This window comes from Pimephales promelas, chromosome 9 (genome assembly GCF_988280905.1).
Source record: "Pimephales promelas chromosome 9, fPimPro1.hap1.1, whole genome shotgun sequence".
Classification (NCBI taxonomy): domain Eukaryota; kingdom Metazoa; phylum Chordata; class Actinopteri; order Cypriniformes; family Leuciscidae; genus Pimephales; species Pimephales promelas.
The window spans coordinates 15,124,132-15,139,797 of NC_142777.1; the positions used below are offsets into that span (position 1 = coordinate 15,124,132).

Genomic DNA, 15,666 nt, shown 5'->3' on the forward strand with positions numbered 1-15,666 from the left:
ATCATTTTAGTTGGCTACATTGTTTTATGTTTTGTTATCTTAAACCCTAATGTCATATGGTACAACTGTCCGGACAAATGAACAGACTAAGAAAACTATTTGAAATGTGTCTTAATAATAAAAATAAATAAATACATACTATGGCATCATTTTAGGTTTAAAAAATTTCATGTAAACACATTTTATAGATATCAGTATTTTTAGCTATTGAGATAATTGAAAAACTTGTCCGGGAGTTTATTCTCAAATGTCAGGGTGGCACAATGGCAAACATGGGACTTTTATTATGTATTGACAAGATAATAACAGTAAACATGATAATGCGTCATCCAGAGGAGCTCAACTGATCCTTGTGGCAGTGAAAAGGTTTAGATCTCTCTCATTGGTATTGGTAAAACCTGCTAATTTAAAGTATGGGACGGTTAGTACACTTTGCATGTCAGGTGGTTCAACCGCAATTTATACATACAACTATTTGGTTGTACGGCCTGACATAAAAACAGTCAAAAATGAATTTAAACATGCTGAAGTGTTATTTAACAACTGAAACTGGTTTAAACACATTTTAAAAAAATGCTTTACATCAGTTTTGAAGCTTTATTTGTCAGTGACTCAAATATAGACACCAGATATACCGATATTGACTAATCTGATTCAGTTCTACTGAATCCGTTGCATCACATTGCTTTTTTGAGTATTAAAGGGCACAGATTCCACGTTTTGTGATGATAACTGACAGATAGGTTCGATAATATCTGAAATGCGTAAATCTAAAGAAAAGGATTATTTTTATCAACTAATCTAATTGTTTTTTTTTTTTTTACTGTGATTTAGATATTAACTGTGCTTCTGACATAGCATAAGCCTATTTATTAGATTCTAATACTTACTGTAAGGAAACTTTTTTCACATCAAGACTTTTTGTCTTTACTGTGCAGTGTATCATGGGATATATATCTGGAGTCAGAGATCAATGAGAATAGCCCACTTCACCACACATGAAGCACGAGAGCTGACATTTATTAACCCTCTGTCCTCTGTCAACAACACTGAGAGGACTAGGAAGTGCAATCATACATCAGCATTGGTGTCTTGTTTATTGTTAAACTTCACACAAACAAAGTCAATGTAGGCTACAGTCAGAACTGCAATAATATATATATAGCCACATAGAAAAACATAGGCCAACAACCAGGGGGTAGGCTAAACATTATGTAAATATATTAAAGGACTCATTTAGAATTAGAAACAGTTTAAATTGTTTTCTTATAATGTGAAAGAAAAAATAGTCTTGATATATATATATTTTTTCCAATAAACAAAAACAAAGGTTGTGTTTTTACATCAAACCGGGCGATCACAATCCTTCGCGTGACGTCGCTGACCATAATTTATTATTCTCGTCATCAGTGAAGTGGATCAAATGCGACGGACGTCTGTAGTTTATACCCAAACGCGACGGAATGTGAGTATGAATCATAGACAGTAAAAAAAATTTTTTCACTAAATCCTTCTTTCTGATAGTTTGTGAACCCTAGACTCCAAAGATTGACATGAGTAGCATTAATTAGTATTTTCTGCTCTCTGGTGGCTAAATCGTAGTATTACGTAGGTCGAAGGAATTGCGTTACGTCATCAACGGGAAACGTTACTCATTATTTTACTACACTATTGTCCCTTGTCATCAAAAACAAAACTACAAACTTCTTATACCGTTTGAAGGAGTATCTCATATTACTTAATTTTAAAGTAGCAACTGACGGCTATTGTGATAGAAACTGGTTACCAGTTCATGTTAACAATTTGCCTGGTGAGTCAACAGATAGCTATAAATTACCTTCTGCCAGCCACGCAATAAATAAAAATCATTATAATAAATGTACTACATAAAGTTGCTTACATAGCAGCAACACTTGGTTTTATAACCGAAAGGCTCTAGAATCTTCAGTGATGAATACATTTATCATAGAATATACACAATTTTATATTTAAAAGCATTTTATTTAATAAAAAAGTGCTTAAATTGACTTTTGGCTCTCATCTGAGTTTAAATGCAACCATTTAAACTATCATAATTTTAACTTTAGAGGGAATTCAAATCTTGCATTTAATATAAAATAATTTGCCTGATGAATCTGGAATTTTCACTTAATATTTAGCGTTTTAAGATTCAACATTTAATGAAAAATAATAATAATAATAATTCTTCATGCTGGTTTTGAAAAGTGCCACAGTAACTTTTCATGAAGACATTTCATGTTTATTGGCATAGTGTTCATTTTAATACAAGTAACTATACCAATAGCACATAAAAATGACAAACTTCTCCCCATAATTACTTACAATAGGAATGGATATCAAAGTGATACGGCTTGGTGTAAAACCACATCAGACCTTAAACTAGATTAATGCTGTTTTATTTGACAAATGATCTTGGACTCAGAAACAATTCACAATCCACTGCATAACTCGCAGTATTTAAACATCAGTGACCAGAAACATGCCATTTTAGACCTTTCAAGCATTATGATGCACCATTGCCTCCGCAAACCCAAAGAAACATCCAGAGCCAGATATCCTGAAACATGCTTAACATGTAAAAAAGGATTCACCGTTGACGAGTAGGCCACTACAGTTTAATCATTTGCTTTAACCGTTATTTTGTTCATAAGAAAAGACCAAGCAAGGATTATTATATCGAGAATGTTTTTATTCCAAGAGTTCCTCTAAGTGCTTAGAGCTTTACATAGAGAAGTAAGCACTGGGACACTCGACCTGCTCACACCGTTGAGACAGCGAGTGTGTCAGTGTAGGCATGTCTGCGTGTGTCTGTCTGGTGGTAACAGTTAGCATGTCTACAATGAAATGAACCACACAATTTACTGAAATTCAAAACACAAAACAAACCAAAAATTGAAAAATAAAAATATTCTGCGCTGGGGGTTACAGTAAAAGGGGCAGGGAGACGAACCATCACTGGAAAAATCCCAGTGACTTTGCCACAAGGAGGTCAGAGGGGTTAACAGGTTAAAGGTCGTCATCTTCATCTGGGAGAGCTGTTTCTGATGCCACCTAGAAGAGACAAACATTACAGATTAAACACTTTTCTTTTGGAAAGCACAAGTAACGGAGGGGTCACCCGAGTGTACACTTACTTTCAAGTCATGCTCATACTGTGCAGCAAGTGATGGGTCCATAGCAATTTCAGGTGGTGCGAGGGCTGGCATCTCAACAAACTCCAGATTAGGATCTCCGATCAGTTTCCGTGCGAGCCACAGGAAGGGCTTCTCAAAGTTATAATTACTCTTGGCAGAGATGTCATAGTACTGAGAAAAAGGAAGAATCTCATTAATAACAGCCTGACACGCAGTCTTTCCTACAGCACATCCGAGCGAAACTCTTTGGGCTAGGGATTAGGTTCAATTAATTGGATTTTGACGCATTGCACTCAAGAGGTGGCAGATGAATGTGAGCTTGCAGAGAGCTGGGTTTAAGCGACTAAGTGATCGGAGAAGTCCTACATGCGTCACCGGAGACACATTACAAACTCTAAATTGCATTAATAAAACGAGCAAGGATAAATGGTTTACAATAACACACATTTAGATCACAGGTGGGGCGAATTATTTCATGTCGACTTTGAGTTCAAAAGTGTCGCTGTACCTGTAGATTCTTCTTGCGATGGAAAACGATACTCTTTGCTTTGACCTTCCTGTCCTTGATGTCCACTTTGTTACCACACAGCACTATGGGAATGTTCTCGCACACACGCACCAAGTCACGATGCCAGTTGGGCACGTTTTTATAGGTCACTCGGGAAGTTACATCAAACATGATGATTGCACACTGAGCTATAGAGAGAGAGACAGATGCACATGTTAAACCACTGCTGTGCAGTAAGTGGCCGAAAAGCGTTTACATGGTAAACGTCAACATACCCTGGATGTAATATCCATCTCTCAGGCCTCCGAACTTCTCTTGTCCGGCTGTGTCCCATACGTTATATTTGATGGCTCCTCTGTTTGTGTGGAAGACCAGGGGATGTACCTCAACTCCAAGTGTGGCTAAGAGAACACACAAAAAAACTATTAAGAGCTGCTCTTCGCTGTGACGGACACACCAAAGCCACACATTCCTCCAGAATAGTTGCGTTGAGATGCCACAATAATGAAATGAGCAAAACCCCAAAAGACTTACCAACATATTTCTTTTCAAACTCTCCAGTCAAATGTCTCTTCACAAAGGTGGTTTTCCCCGTACCTCCATCTCCCACCAGAACCAGCTGTGGATGGGAAAGAGTTTGCATGAGTGAGCAACACTTGCATTACAATAGCTGACACGACAAAACAGTACGGCTTGGAGAATTTCTTTTATTTCAGAATCACTAATACAAATTAAATTAGTTTATTTTTGTCCTTGCTTATAGAAAAGGTTGGCAGAAGTTCGCCACTTTTGTTCCAACAGAGAGTGAAATGTGTACTTATCTATGAGTGTTAAGTGAAGTGGACGTAAGTGAAGAACGAATGCACGGAGAACCCCTTGCGCTACTCATAAGCTGAGAGAGATAAGACAGAACTGCACGTTTCATCTTTAAAAGACTAAATACCCAAACGATCTTCCAATTCATTCATCTATTAAACCTTTGACAAAATCACATTGCAACCTTCAAATTGGTGTTGGCACTGCCGCTGACCCAGAGAGTTGTCATGAAAGTGCTTCACAAACAGTATTTCAACCTCAAAATATAATTATTTCTGTGATGCAATAGTTCTAATTATCATAAAAAGTACTACAGAGATAAGTTTAAAGTTCAAATATAAATGGCAGCGATCAAAATAAGGTAAACCAGCTTTTGATAACTTGCCACCCAAAATAATAACATTGTTTCGCCACTAGGTGGTAACAAGCGACTTAAATGTATTTGTTATTGAATCATTTATTCATGAGAATGTAGTACTGTACTATGCTTCTGAAATATAACTCAGCAAATTGATGAATTGTTTTTTTGTAAATATAACCACACAACCAGATTAACTGGATCAGGGGCCTGTTCTTTAAACATGCACACCCCCGTTATCTAGATTTTACGGTTGATTTGTCATAATCCAGGATTGATTCCTGTTCTTACAAGAGTACCTGATTGAACAAGGGACAGAAATCATGTCAAATAACTTAAGTTCATTTGAAGATAATATTATGTGTAGTCTACCAAACTGTAGACAAAGCTAGTTTTACCAATTTATTCAAGAGGGAATTACCAAATTATAATGTTATACAAGTCTTACACACAATGTTGTTTTAGTCTGAGGCATCAGGCATGCATGAATTTGAAAAGCGACAGCTATTTTATGTGAGTGGCTTGTCCATAAACTGTTGAATGCTATTTTCAAAATATAAGTTAAAAAAATAAGATATCAGTGGTCACATTTGTGATAAACAACAGATTCATTTGCATTAAGATATAAAGGTGTAAAAGTATTGAATGCATATTTTATTGGTTTATAAACCTAATGTAATTAAGTGTTGCATGGTTGTAAAAAACATAACAAAAAAACACATAACTCCAATTTCCCATGTGTTTTTAGGGTTCTTTGTTACAACTAATATTAAGTAACTATGTTACTTGTATCTAAGCATGCATCTATGCATACTTTATAGTTGTTACTATAGTACCTGCATGTAACAATGAAACCGTAAAAAAAGTAAAACACTATTTTGTACTTCCTAGTCACTACACTATGTACTTCACGTCGTAACAGTAAATTTATAATTACATGCAACTAACCCTCAACTAAACCCTACCCCTATAATAAGTACATGTTGTTATATTACTAATATGTTGTTAATATTACTCGGCACTTAAACAAACAATGATACCTTAAAATAAAGTGTGTCCAAATAAAGTGTTACCCAATAAAGTTTGTTACAATGGATTACAACATGGAACACGGCGTAGGAACTGGGATTAACTGTGTTAACCAATTATAATAAACACAAAAATTCGCCTTACATTTTCCTATGAATTTGAAAACACTTGTTTTTAAAATATTTACGATCATTTTAACCGTTTTCCTGATTAATACATCATCATTGTGTGTCTCTCGAGGCGGTTCTCACGCTTATCTCTGCACTCGCTACCAGGAACAAGTCTTCTAATTTGCTTAAGTTACAAACAGTTAAGTAACTAATTGTGAAAACAAGCGAACGCTTAAAACCCTTAATTTGTTCTAACTTGTAGTTTTAGAGTTATCATTACCTTAAACTGAACTTGTGGCTCGTTCTCTGCCATGGCTGTTTGTGTGTGTTGGTCTTTGTGCTGCAGTCACTCTGCGGGAGAGATGGCGGGACGGTTAGTCACATCATACAAAAGGCCGCAACAATCACAAATAAACAACAGTTACACAAAATTAACGAAAATAACAATTTTATCACGCACAGTATATCCAAAAATCGTACAAAACTCAAAACAAACAACTGCGTTCATAAATGAACAACTACCGCGTCTGAATAAAAGGATGCGCGCGAACACACGAGGCCGCTGCAACTGGAGCCTGAACTTCAGTCGCAGCTCGAAGGCCTCAATCAGGCCCGTCAATTTGGAAATGAATAAATAGCGCATTAAAGATTGTGAAAATTAACAACAATCGGTTAAATTCACAAGAGAACGGAACGAAGCAAGTGTTGTTCACACGACTTCAGCAGCTTGCCAGCATCGCGCGCTGCCAACAACTCACGATGGCGCTACGACACAGATGAGCCATGATGAAACAATCATAACTCCACATCGGCGGCGAATAAACGCGATCTGGTCGACTTTAGATCACCTTAGCACACGTATAAAGACTTTCGGGTGTGTTTTGTTTTCGGCGAAAAACAAAAACGTCTCATTGAAATGAGTTAGTGATGAGAAGAGCAGCGTCGTTCCGCACTCACCGGTGGTGAAGTGATCGAGGAAGAGAGCAAATGGCTGCGCCCGCGCGGGATTCAGCGTGGCTCACATAAACGCTTCCGCCCCTACCACGTGACCCTCTGCTGCCGCGCGACAACTGCGCCTCCTAGCGAAACTCTTTTTTATTACAGAACTTATACAAAATTACCAACACAGGGAAGTAAAGCAAGCTGTACAAACAAACAGACAAACAATGGTACCTTACAGAAAATAAACATCCTGGGTATGCATACATCAAGTTATTTAATATAAAAAGTTATAAAAAGAAAAGCATAATTTTAAGGCCAAGTAGGCCTAATGTCTTTGAATAAATCATCAAAATACATCAAAAATTGATTTAAGACATTTTTGCTTATGGATGAAGAATTTTGCATGTAATATAAAGAAGTTAACAACATACTCAAGGGGAAGCAACTTTGGCTCCTAGTGAAACTCAAGTTGGGATAGTTTTTTTCTCCCCCGTTGAGACTTGGAAGTTTAAAAAAAAAATTGACGTTTTTGGTTTGCTATTGGTCGATCTGGTGTGAGTGACAGGTTGTCCCCGCCCTCGCGCCCGTATACATGTCAACAGAAGAGAAGATGCTCAAGCCTACTTCTTGAGTACTTATTTTGAAGTAACTACTTCACAACCGCCATGTTCTATGTAGTATAAATGCATGTAGTAGCCTATAATAGGGACATATGCCTGCTACATTCGTCATTATCATGTGACCTACCAGCATCACTTACATCCTGGTTACATCGCTTCACAAATCCTCTCCCATGGCCTCATGGGACAGTAAAGTGTCCATTTATGCACACTTCAGAACCTCCTCTTTTATGAGTAGGGCTACTGTGAATTCTGACATACTGTTTTGTTACATAGGCCTTTATGATTAAAGATTACGAGGACATCAAAATAATGCTTGATACATCATATATAATAAATACTGCAATATTCCATACATTTGATGAGACATTAAAACAGATCATATACACAAATGGTGGCTGATTTAATGAAATACCTCAGTTACAGAGTAAACAAACATTAGGCTACACACACAGAGTGTGCTTATTATATAACACAGAGAGCATTGTTTTTTTTGTTGTTGTTTTAACAGTGTGGGACACAGATACAAAAACGGTGAACTGTAGCATTGGATTCGGTCTTTTGGTTATTGATATTGAAATAAACTTGAGAAATAAGGTAGGCTATATACAATAAGATATTTTACGAAATATTCAATGTGTGACATGAACAATAATATAGGTGAAAGACCAGAATAAATATACTATGTGAAATATATGTTAAAATTACATAGTATATGTGTGTGTGCCTGTGTGTGTACAGTTTATACAACAATGTAAGTTGGATATTATACAGTTACTATTACTATTAAAGTAAAATAGCTGACAATAATAATATTTGTAATTGGAATGTGGCAAATAGTTCAATTATTAGCACTATGTCAAGAAATACACCATATTATATTTTATTTATACAATTTCAATCAATTTATCAAATAATAAACAAATGTTATGTGAATGTCCTATAAACATGCTTAACATGTGAACCTGACAAAAACCTAGAATACACTGATCGAATTGCTCCGTAATCTGACACAGTGCCCAATAAGACACTCAACATCATGTTTAGTTTTTTTGGGGTTTTTTTTGTAATTAAAAAAATCACAGGCTGATTTGAACTACATATTGTGCCCTGAACCCTCTTCAGCATCTCCCTAAATACCCAGACCGAGGCAGAAACCTCTTTTCAAATGTAAACATGAGTTCACAATGGGAATTTGCATTAATCACCGATTCACCGTCCCAGAATTACTGGAGGTCAAAGGAAAGAGATGTAGATTATGATGACGCTGAGGTGAGACTTCTCGAATGCTGATGCTAATTTCACAAGAGAGAGTTCAAATGTTCATATCCTGAAACGTCCTTCGTCTTCTCTAGGGGTGCTCTTCCTCAACCAGACTGCTCTGCAAGTGAAAAAGTTGTAATACACTAATCGATTTGGGATTTTATACTACATTATACTATAGATAATATAGTATAGTAATATATAAGTAACAATAATACACTTTATACATAAAATATAAGTAGCTGACAGCAATAATATGTATAATGCAAATGTGGTAAATTACATTATTAGCATTAAGATAACAAAAGAAATACACCATTTATAGTTTGTTCTTTTATTTACATCATTAAATCCCTTTGTCAGAGAATAAGCAAATATGTGAATTTCCTGTAAACATTCGCAAACAACCGCTGCGTAATATCTACCCCTGAGAAAAACCTATTATGTGTGAATGCACTTCTTTAAAATGAACAGATAGATGAACGTTCATTGTTCATCATGTTTTGTGCGTTTAGACAGCAACTATATGAAGACTTATAGTGGTTCTATAGAAAGTGTAATTTTTAGTTTCAGTATGATGCGGGTCGCTAATGAACTGATGTCGTCTCCTGATAGTGTTTCTGTCAGCAGGATGTTATCTGTTCATCTGTACATGTAATCCGCCTGAATGTTAGCAGCAATCTCAGCCTCCCATCGGTCTCCATTATTCAGCAGCTTCTCTTTATTATACAGCAGTTCTTCATGAGTCTCAGTCGCATACTCAAAATTAGGGCCCTGCCACATAAAGAAAGGTAAAATGTTTGTATTAGTGTATCATATGAACTGTCTTGGACTTAATAACCCTTAGTGATCAATTATCTGTATCTCAGTGTAACATCGTGTCTACACCTGACGAGATGAAGCAACCGAAGTCAATTTATCCTTCACGTCTGAAGTAGCACGAGTGTTTGGAGTGTGTCAGGAATAAAACCGAGCATCAGTTTACCATGTAATATATGTGTGTACCTCTACGATTGCGTCCACAGGACAGGCTTCCTGACAGAATCCACAGTAGATGCATTTGGTCATGTCAATGTCATAGCGAGTTGTTCTTCGGCTGCCGTCTGCACGGGTCTCTGCCTCTATCGTGATGGCCTACAGGAGACAAAAGCACTGCTAACACACAGCCGGTACTGGTTATCACAGATGAGGAACATGCATGCATGTGTGTGTGTGTACCTGAGCAGGACAGACAGCCTCACACAGTTTGCAGGCAATGCAGCGCTCCTCTCCGCTGGGATACCTGCGCAGCGCATGCTCGCCACGGAAGCGGGGAGAGAGAGGGCCTTTCTCAAATGGGTAATTGATAGTAGCTGGTTCTCTAAACAAATAACTCATGGTCATGCCCAATCCTGCCATACAGACACAGAATACAATAATCATTTTATTATTATTATTATTATCATTATTATGTGTTTGAACAACACAACTTTATATACTGCAAAATTTCAGCATGCAAGTCCACATGCAAAAAAGTACCATGTTTAAGGAAGAAAAAAAATTAAAGTGCCCCTATTATGCAAATTTAAAGGTTCCTAATTTTGTTTTGCGGGTCTCCTACAATAGGTTTACAATAAACACTTTCATGAGTAGCATCAGTTTTTTTTTCACAGTGTCTAAAACGGTCACAGTGTCTAAAGGATTCAGTCTCTCCAAACCCATCCTTTCCAAGAGTCTACTCTGCTTTGATTGGTCAGATGGTCCAGTCTGTTGATTTTGGTCTGCTCTGATTGGTCAGATGGTCCAGTCTGTTGTTATGGGTCTACTCTGCTCTGATTGGTCAGATGGTCCAGTCTGTTGTTATGGGTCTACTCTGCTCTGATTGGTCAGATGGTCCAGTCTGTTGATTTTGGTCTGCTCTGACTGGTCAGATGTTCCAGTCTGTTGTGATTGGTCTACTCTGCTCTGATTGGTCAGATGGCCCAGTCTGTTGATTTTGGTCTGCTCTGATTGGTCAGATGTTCCAGTCTGTTGTGATTGGTCTACTCTGCTCTGATTGGTCAGATGGCCCAGTCTATTTTGATTGGTCTACTCTGCTCTGATTGGTCAGATGGCCCAGTCTGTTGTGATTGGTCTACTCTGCTCTGATTGGTCAGATGGTCCAGTCTGCTGTGATTGATCTACTCTGCTCTGATTGGTCAGATGGTCCAGTCTGTTGTTATGGGTCTACTCTGCTCTGATTGGTCAGATGGTCCAGTCTGTTGATTTTGGTCTGCTCTGATTGGTCAGATGTTCCAGTCTGTTGTGATTGGTCTACTCTGCTCTGATTGGTCAGATGGTCCAGTCTGCTGTGATTGATCTACTCTGCTCTGATTGGTCAGATGGTCCAGTCTGTTGTTATGGGTCTACTCTGCTCTGATTGGTCAGATGGTTCAGTCTTTTGTGATTGGTCTACTCTGCTCTGATTGGTCAGATGGTCCAATCTGTTGATTTTGGTCTGCTCTGATTGGTCAGATGGTCCAGTCTGTTGTGATTGGTCTACTCTGCTCTGATTGGTCAGATGGCCCAGTCTGCTGTGATTGATCTACTCTGCTCTGATTGGTCAGATGGTCCAGTCTGTTGTGATTGGTCTAATGCTTACAGTGCATGTTGGAAACAAAATACCTATTACCATATTTGAATGATTAGTTCTGGATCTTCCTCAGCACTTGAATACACATTGATAGAAACAGTAACGATGTCGTCGGTTTTTCTGTATCAATTAGAGCGCAAGTCCTCATCATTTCCATGCAAAGTTGATTTGCTTTCGCAGCACAGAAAACAGCATCTTCTTGAAAATGTCAACAAAATAAACCAAACTCTTACAGTCCTCAGCTAAAACTACAGTGTTTGAGGGTCAATGTAGACGTTGGTTCCAGGCAGCCAATGAAGACCATAGTCTGGCATTATGCAAATGTGTTACATTGTTACATGGGTGTGTACAAGTTAGGGAGACTGGAATTACTAATGGCTCATTACAGCAGTTCGGGTTCTATCTTTTAAGAGACAATAACTCCTAATATCGTGGACTTTTATCGTTGAAATTTGGCAGGCATTTTACATTCACAAACAGCTGTATTACATGAAAGGTAATATCTGAATATCTGGAGGTGGCATAATAGGGGTACTTTTTAAACAAGCATTATAGACACAGACCCCTGAAAAGTTCGGTCCACAGCAGTGTTTGAGCAGCACGGTCTGTGATGGACTTCATGTCGGTAGGCAACTCTTCAGCATTCACATATTCTACAAAGAGACAGAGAGAGGCATTGTAGGACACTGTGTGTTTAGTGCATGAAAATGTATACGTGTGTATGATCTCACTATAGCCTCCCCTGTAGACGGTCAGGCTGAAGGGACGGACAGGTCCAAGCCTGACTGCGAAAGTGCCTTAATGAAATTAAACATAGTTTTGCTTCAGTATGAGAATCAAACTATTCCACTATATGGCAGAATCTCACAGTTTAAGGTCAAATGATCATTTTCTGACTGCTACATCATATCAAATAAACTCACTTGTGCGGCATGAGGAATATATAATGCGCAACGTCATCTTCATCCTAATCAGCCAAAGAGACAAAACAAAACATTTCTATCCATGATTTAGGCAATTTTGACAGTCGAAGGTAATATAGGTTTCTACCCCTTATATTGAGATTGAAACATACGGGCTGTATGCCAAATGAACAGATTTGCCAATAAGCCTGCTGGTAATCTCCTTTCTCAATCTGTCAGACCTTTGAAAATAACTTCTTTCATACAAGTAAATTATTTTTTAACAAATGCCTTATGTAAACACATCCACTTGTGTATATAGCTAGGTTTAAATTGGGCTTAAATTTGCATTTAATGTATCATGATGATATTTAGACAGCAAGCAGTCTAAATAAGAAGCAAGCAGTTTTATATTTGTTATATGTTTTTTTTTTAGCTATTGTTTTTATGGAGGCTATTTATTTACCATTCTTTTAGTTTACACATTAGGCTACAAACCCAAAGACTGTCCGTGATCGTTACATGAAACTATGTAAATCCATTTATTACCTAAATTATTCGGAAATATAGGCCTATATTTATAGCAGTTGGGTGTTTAACTCACCGAGATGCTTCCGTCAGTCGGTCGATCGGTGATGAGAGGATCTTCTTGCACTTTCAGTCAAGAAGAGCCGGTTGGTCACGTGGTGTTCCTTTACCTGCAGCGTGACAGATTGAGCGTGTCATGGTCGTGCCCAGTGTTGTGCAAGTTACTACTTGTAATACATTATAATGTAATGCATCTCCATCTTCATCTCCATCTGCATCTTGGAGTGCGGCCTGTAAGCATTTGGTTGGTTGTGAATCTCGGAAAACAACTCTGGAATCTGATTAAATCCGGTTGGAGAATGAATATTCAGATGCACATACATATTATTTGTTTTATTCTTCACATTTTCTTGTTCTTTTTCTAGTTGGGTAAATGTCTAATAGCTGACAAAATAAATCAAAAGCAAGTTAATACAATAATTCATAATATCTAGGGCTGCAACTAACGATAATCTATTAATCTGTTTCAAGTTTCAAGTTTATTGTATTTATAAAGCACATTTAAAACAACCTAGGTCGACCAAAGTGCTGTACAAAATATATCTATTAAAATCCGTATAAAATAAGAAAACAAAAACAAAAACATAAATCAAACACATAAAAACAACTTTCACAGAACATTGAACGCACAGGAGTACAAATAGGTTTTTAAAAGACTTCTGAACACCGACACTGTGGGCGCTGTTTTAATATGTAAGGGCAATTTGTTCCATAGCCTGGGGCCAGCTACCGCAAAGGCTCTGTCACCCCTACATTGCAGCTTCGACCTGGGTACTCTTAACATTTGATTAGACTGTGATCTAAGCAGTCTAATTGGTCTGTGTTCAGTCACCAGCTCTGTGAGGTATTGAGGAGCCAGATTATTTAGTGCTTTATAAACAAACAACAAAACTTTAAAATCAATACGATACTGAACTGGTAGCCAGTGCAGTAAACGTAATGTGGGCGAAATGTGGTCCCGTTTACGAGTGCCTGTGAGCAAGCGGGCGGCTGCGTTTTGTATCAGTTGTAGTCGATGGATAGATGACGCAGGTAGTCCTAGATAAAGCGAGTTACAGTAGTCGAGTCGAGATGAGATAAAGGCATGAATTACAATCTCAAAACTGTTCCTACTTAGGAAAGGTTTAACTTTAGCTAATCTCCGGAGGTGGTAAAAACTGCCACGTACAACTGTATTTATTTGTTTATTTAAATTTAGGCCACTATCCAATATAAAACCCAAGTTCTTTGTCGAGGATGTGCGATATTTACTGAGCGAACCCAAGTCAACATTGCTCAGGTCACTTTTCTCTGATGGCCCGAACAGAACTATTTCAGTTTTATCCTCGTTCAAGTGGAGAAAGTTTTTGTTGAGCCATAGTTTCAAATCTTTAAGGCAATCCGTCAGTTGATTTAACGCAGATTTGTCGCGTTTAAATGGTATATATAACTGCGTATCATCGGCATAGCAATGATAGGATACTCCGAAACGTCTAAATATGGAGCCTATAGGCAGTATATATAGAGAGAACAGCAGCGGTGCTAGCGTTGAACCCTGAGGGACACCACATGTAACCTGTGCTTCAGTGGAAGAGTGATTCCCTATATTTACGTAGAATTTTCTGTTGGACAGGAATGACCGGAACCAGTCAAGTACGGTGCCTCTTAAACCAATGCATTGCTCCAGACGAGACAGAAGAACCTCATGATCAACAAAGTCAAACGCAGAACTAAGATCTAGCATTATTAAAGCTACGATGTTACCAGCGTCAGTGGACATTAAAATATCATTATAAACTTTCAGAAGAGCAGTCTCTGTACTATGTAAAGTTTTAAAACCAGACTGAAAAATATCTGATATACCATTTGTAGTCAGATAATCTTGAAGCTGTATAAATACAATTTTTTCTAGAATCTTTGATATAAACGGCAAGTTTGAAATTGGTCGAAAGTTTGAATAGATTGAAGGATCCGGCGAGGCCTTTTTTGGGATTGGTGACACTGAGGCTAATTTTAGAATCTCTGGAATTGTCCCTGTCAAGAGACAATTATTTATTATTATTACAAGGTCAGGTCCAATAGTGTCAAAGATTTGTTTTAAAAACCATGAAGGCAGGACATCCTGAGCTGAAAAAGTAGATTTTAATTTCAAAGTGACCTCCCTACATGTCTGTAAGGAGATCAATTCAAAATCACTCCACTGCGTAGTAAATAGTATGCAGTCTGGAATAGGATCTGAATTTATAAATGGTTGAGCCCGTGCCTTTTTCACTTTATTTAAAAAATAATTAAGAAAGTTTTCACATAGTGAAGATGAAACGTCTAGGAATATCTGTGTTGGAGGATTTAAAACAGAATCTATTGTTGAAAATAAAACTTTAGAACAGTAAGAATTTTGTGCTATGATGTCCGATAGATATTTTTCCTTTGCATTCTTGGCAGCTTTTTGGAAAGTGTGTAAGGAGGTCTTCAGCATTTCAAATGATACCTGTAGACCATCTTTCTTCCACTTTCGTTCACATCTACGACTTTGCTGCCTGAGTTCCCGAATCTCTTTGTTTAACCATGGTTGGGATTTACCCTTCCGATTAACGAGTTTTCGTGGTGCAATAGCATCTACAATATTACCACATCTATTATAAAACAGTTGCAACTGATCATCAGCACTCGATTGGGAAAATAGCAAATCCGAGGTGAGAGGTTGATGTTCTTTCAGATACATATTAGAAAATGCCTTGCAAGATTGTGCAGTCAGAGTACGAGACCAGCATACCTGAGCTGGTTT

At 37.6% G+C, this 15,666-nt stretch overlaps 2 protein-coding genes across 5 annotated transcripts; both read right to left on the reverse strand.

The window, feature by feature from the left end:
- Window positions 1-2,846: 2,846 nt before the first annotated feature.
- Window positions 2,847-7,066, reverse strand: ran (RAN, member RAS oncogene family). 2 transcript variants are annotated; one of them, XM_089134775.1, is made up of 6 exons: window positions 6,934-7,066; window positions 6,257-6,327; window positions 4,198-4,282; window positions 3,939-4,064; window positions 3,664-3,851; window positions 2,847-3,326 (listed from the first exon to the last, which is right to left on the reverse strand). In XM_089134775.1, exons 2-6 carry the CDS (start codon window positions 6,287-6,289, stop codon window positions 3,096-3,098), a joined length of 663 nt encoding a protein of 220 aa, XP_088990901.1. In that variant the 5' UTR covers window positions 6,290-6,327; window positions 6,934-7,066; the 3' UTR covers window positions 2,847-3,095. The 2 variants fall into 2 exon arrangements, with proteins under 2 accessions (XP_088990901.1, XP_088990902.1); XM_089134776.1 differs by lacking the exon at window positions 6,934-7,066 and adding an exon at window positions 6,825-6,896.
- An 878-nt stretch (window positions 7,067-7,944) lies between these two features.
- On the reverse strand, window positions 7,945-12,981 carry ndufs8b (NADH:ubiquinone oxidoreductase core subunit S8b). Of its 3 annotated transcripts, XM_089135203.1 has the most exons (7): window positions 12,919-12,975; window positions 12,336-12,379; window positions 12,144-12,197; window positions 11,976-12,065; window positions 10,020-10,192; window positions 9,807-9,935; window positions 7,945-9,575 (listed from the first exon to the last, which is right to left on the reverse strand). In XM_089135203.1, the coding sequence occupies exons 2-7, from the start codon at window positions 12,376-12,378 to the stop codon at window positions 9,444-9,446; spliced, it is 621 nt and encodes a 206-aa protein (XP_088991329.1). In that variant the 5' UTR covers window position 12,379; window positions 12,919-12,975; the 3' UTR covers window positions 7,945-9,443. The 3 variants fall into 3 exon arrangements, with proteins under 3 accessions (XP_088991329.1, XP_088991327.1, XP_088991328.1); XM_089135201.1 differs by having other exon boundaries at window positions 11,976-12,197; window positions 12,919-12,981; XM_089135202.1 differs by lacking the exon at window positions 12,919-12,975 and having other exon boundaries at window positions 11,976-12,197; window positions 12,336-12,498.
- Window positions 12,982-15,666: the final 2,685 nt, after the last annotated feature.

Coding starts and splice junctions, on each gene's coding strand:
- ran (XM_089134775.1), bottom strand. CDS start 6,289: ATGGCAGAGAACGAGCCACAAGTTCAGTTTAAG. Junction 4,283..6,256: donor AGCCACAAGTTCAGTTTAAG/GTAATGATAACT, acceptor TCCCATCCACAG/CTGGTTCTGGTGGGAGATGG. Junction 3,852..3,938: donor AGATGGATATTACATCCAGG/GTATGTTGACGT, acceptor CTCTCTCTATAG/CTCAGTGTGCAATCATCATG.
- ndufs8b (XM_089135201.1), bottom strand. CDS start 12,378: ATGAAGATGACGTTGCGCATTATATATTCCTCATGCCGCACAA. Junction 12,198..12,335: donor ATATTCCTCATGCCGCACAA/GTGAGTTTATTT, acceptor GCACTTTCGCAG/TCAGGCTTGGACCTGTCCGT. Junction 10,193..11,975: donor GTGGACCGAACTTTTCAGGG/GTCTGTGTCTAT, acceptor TCTGTATGGCAG/GATTGGGCATGACCATGAGT.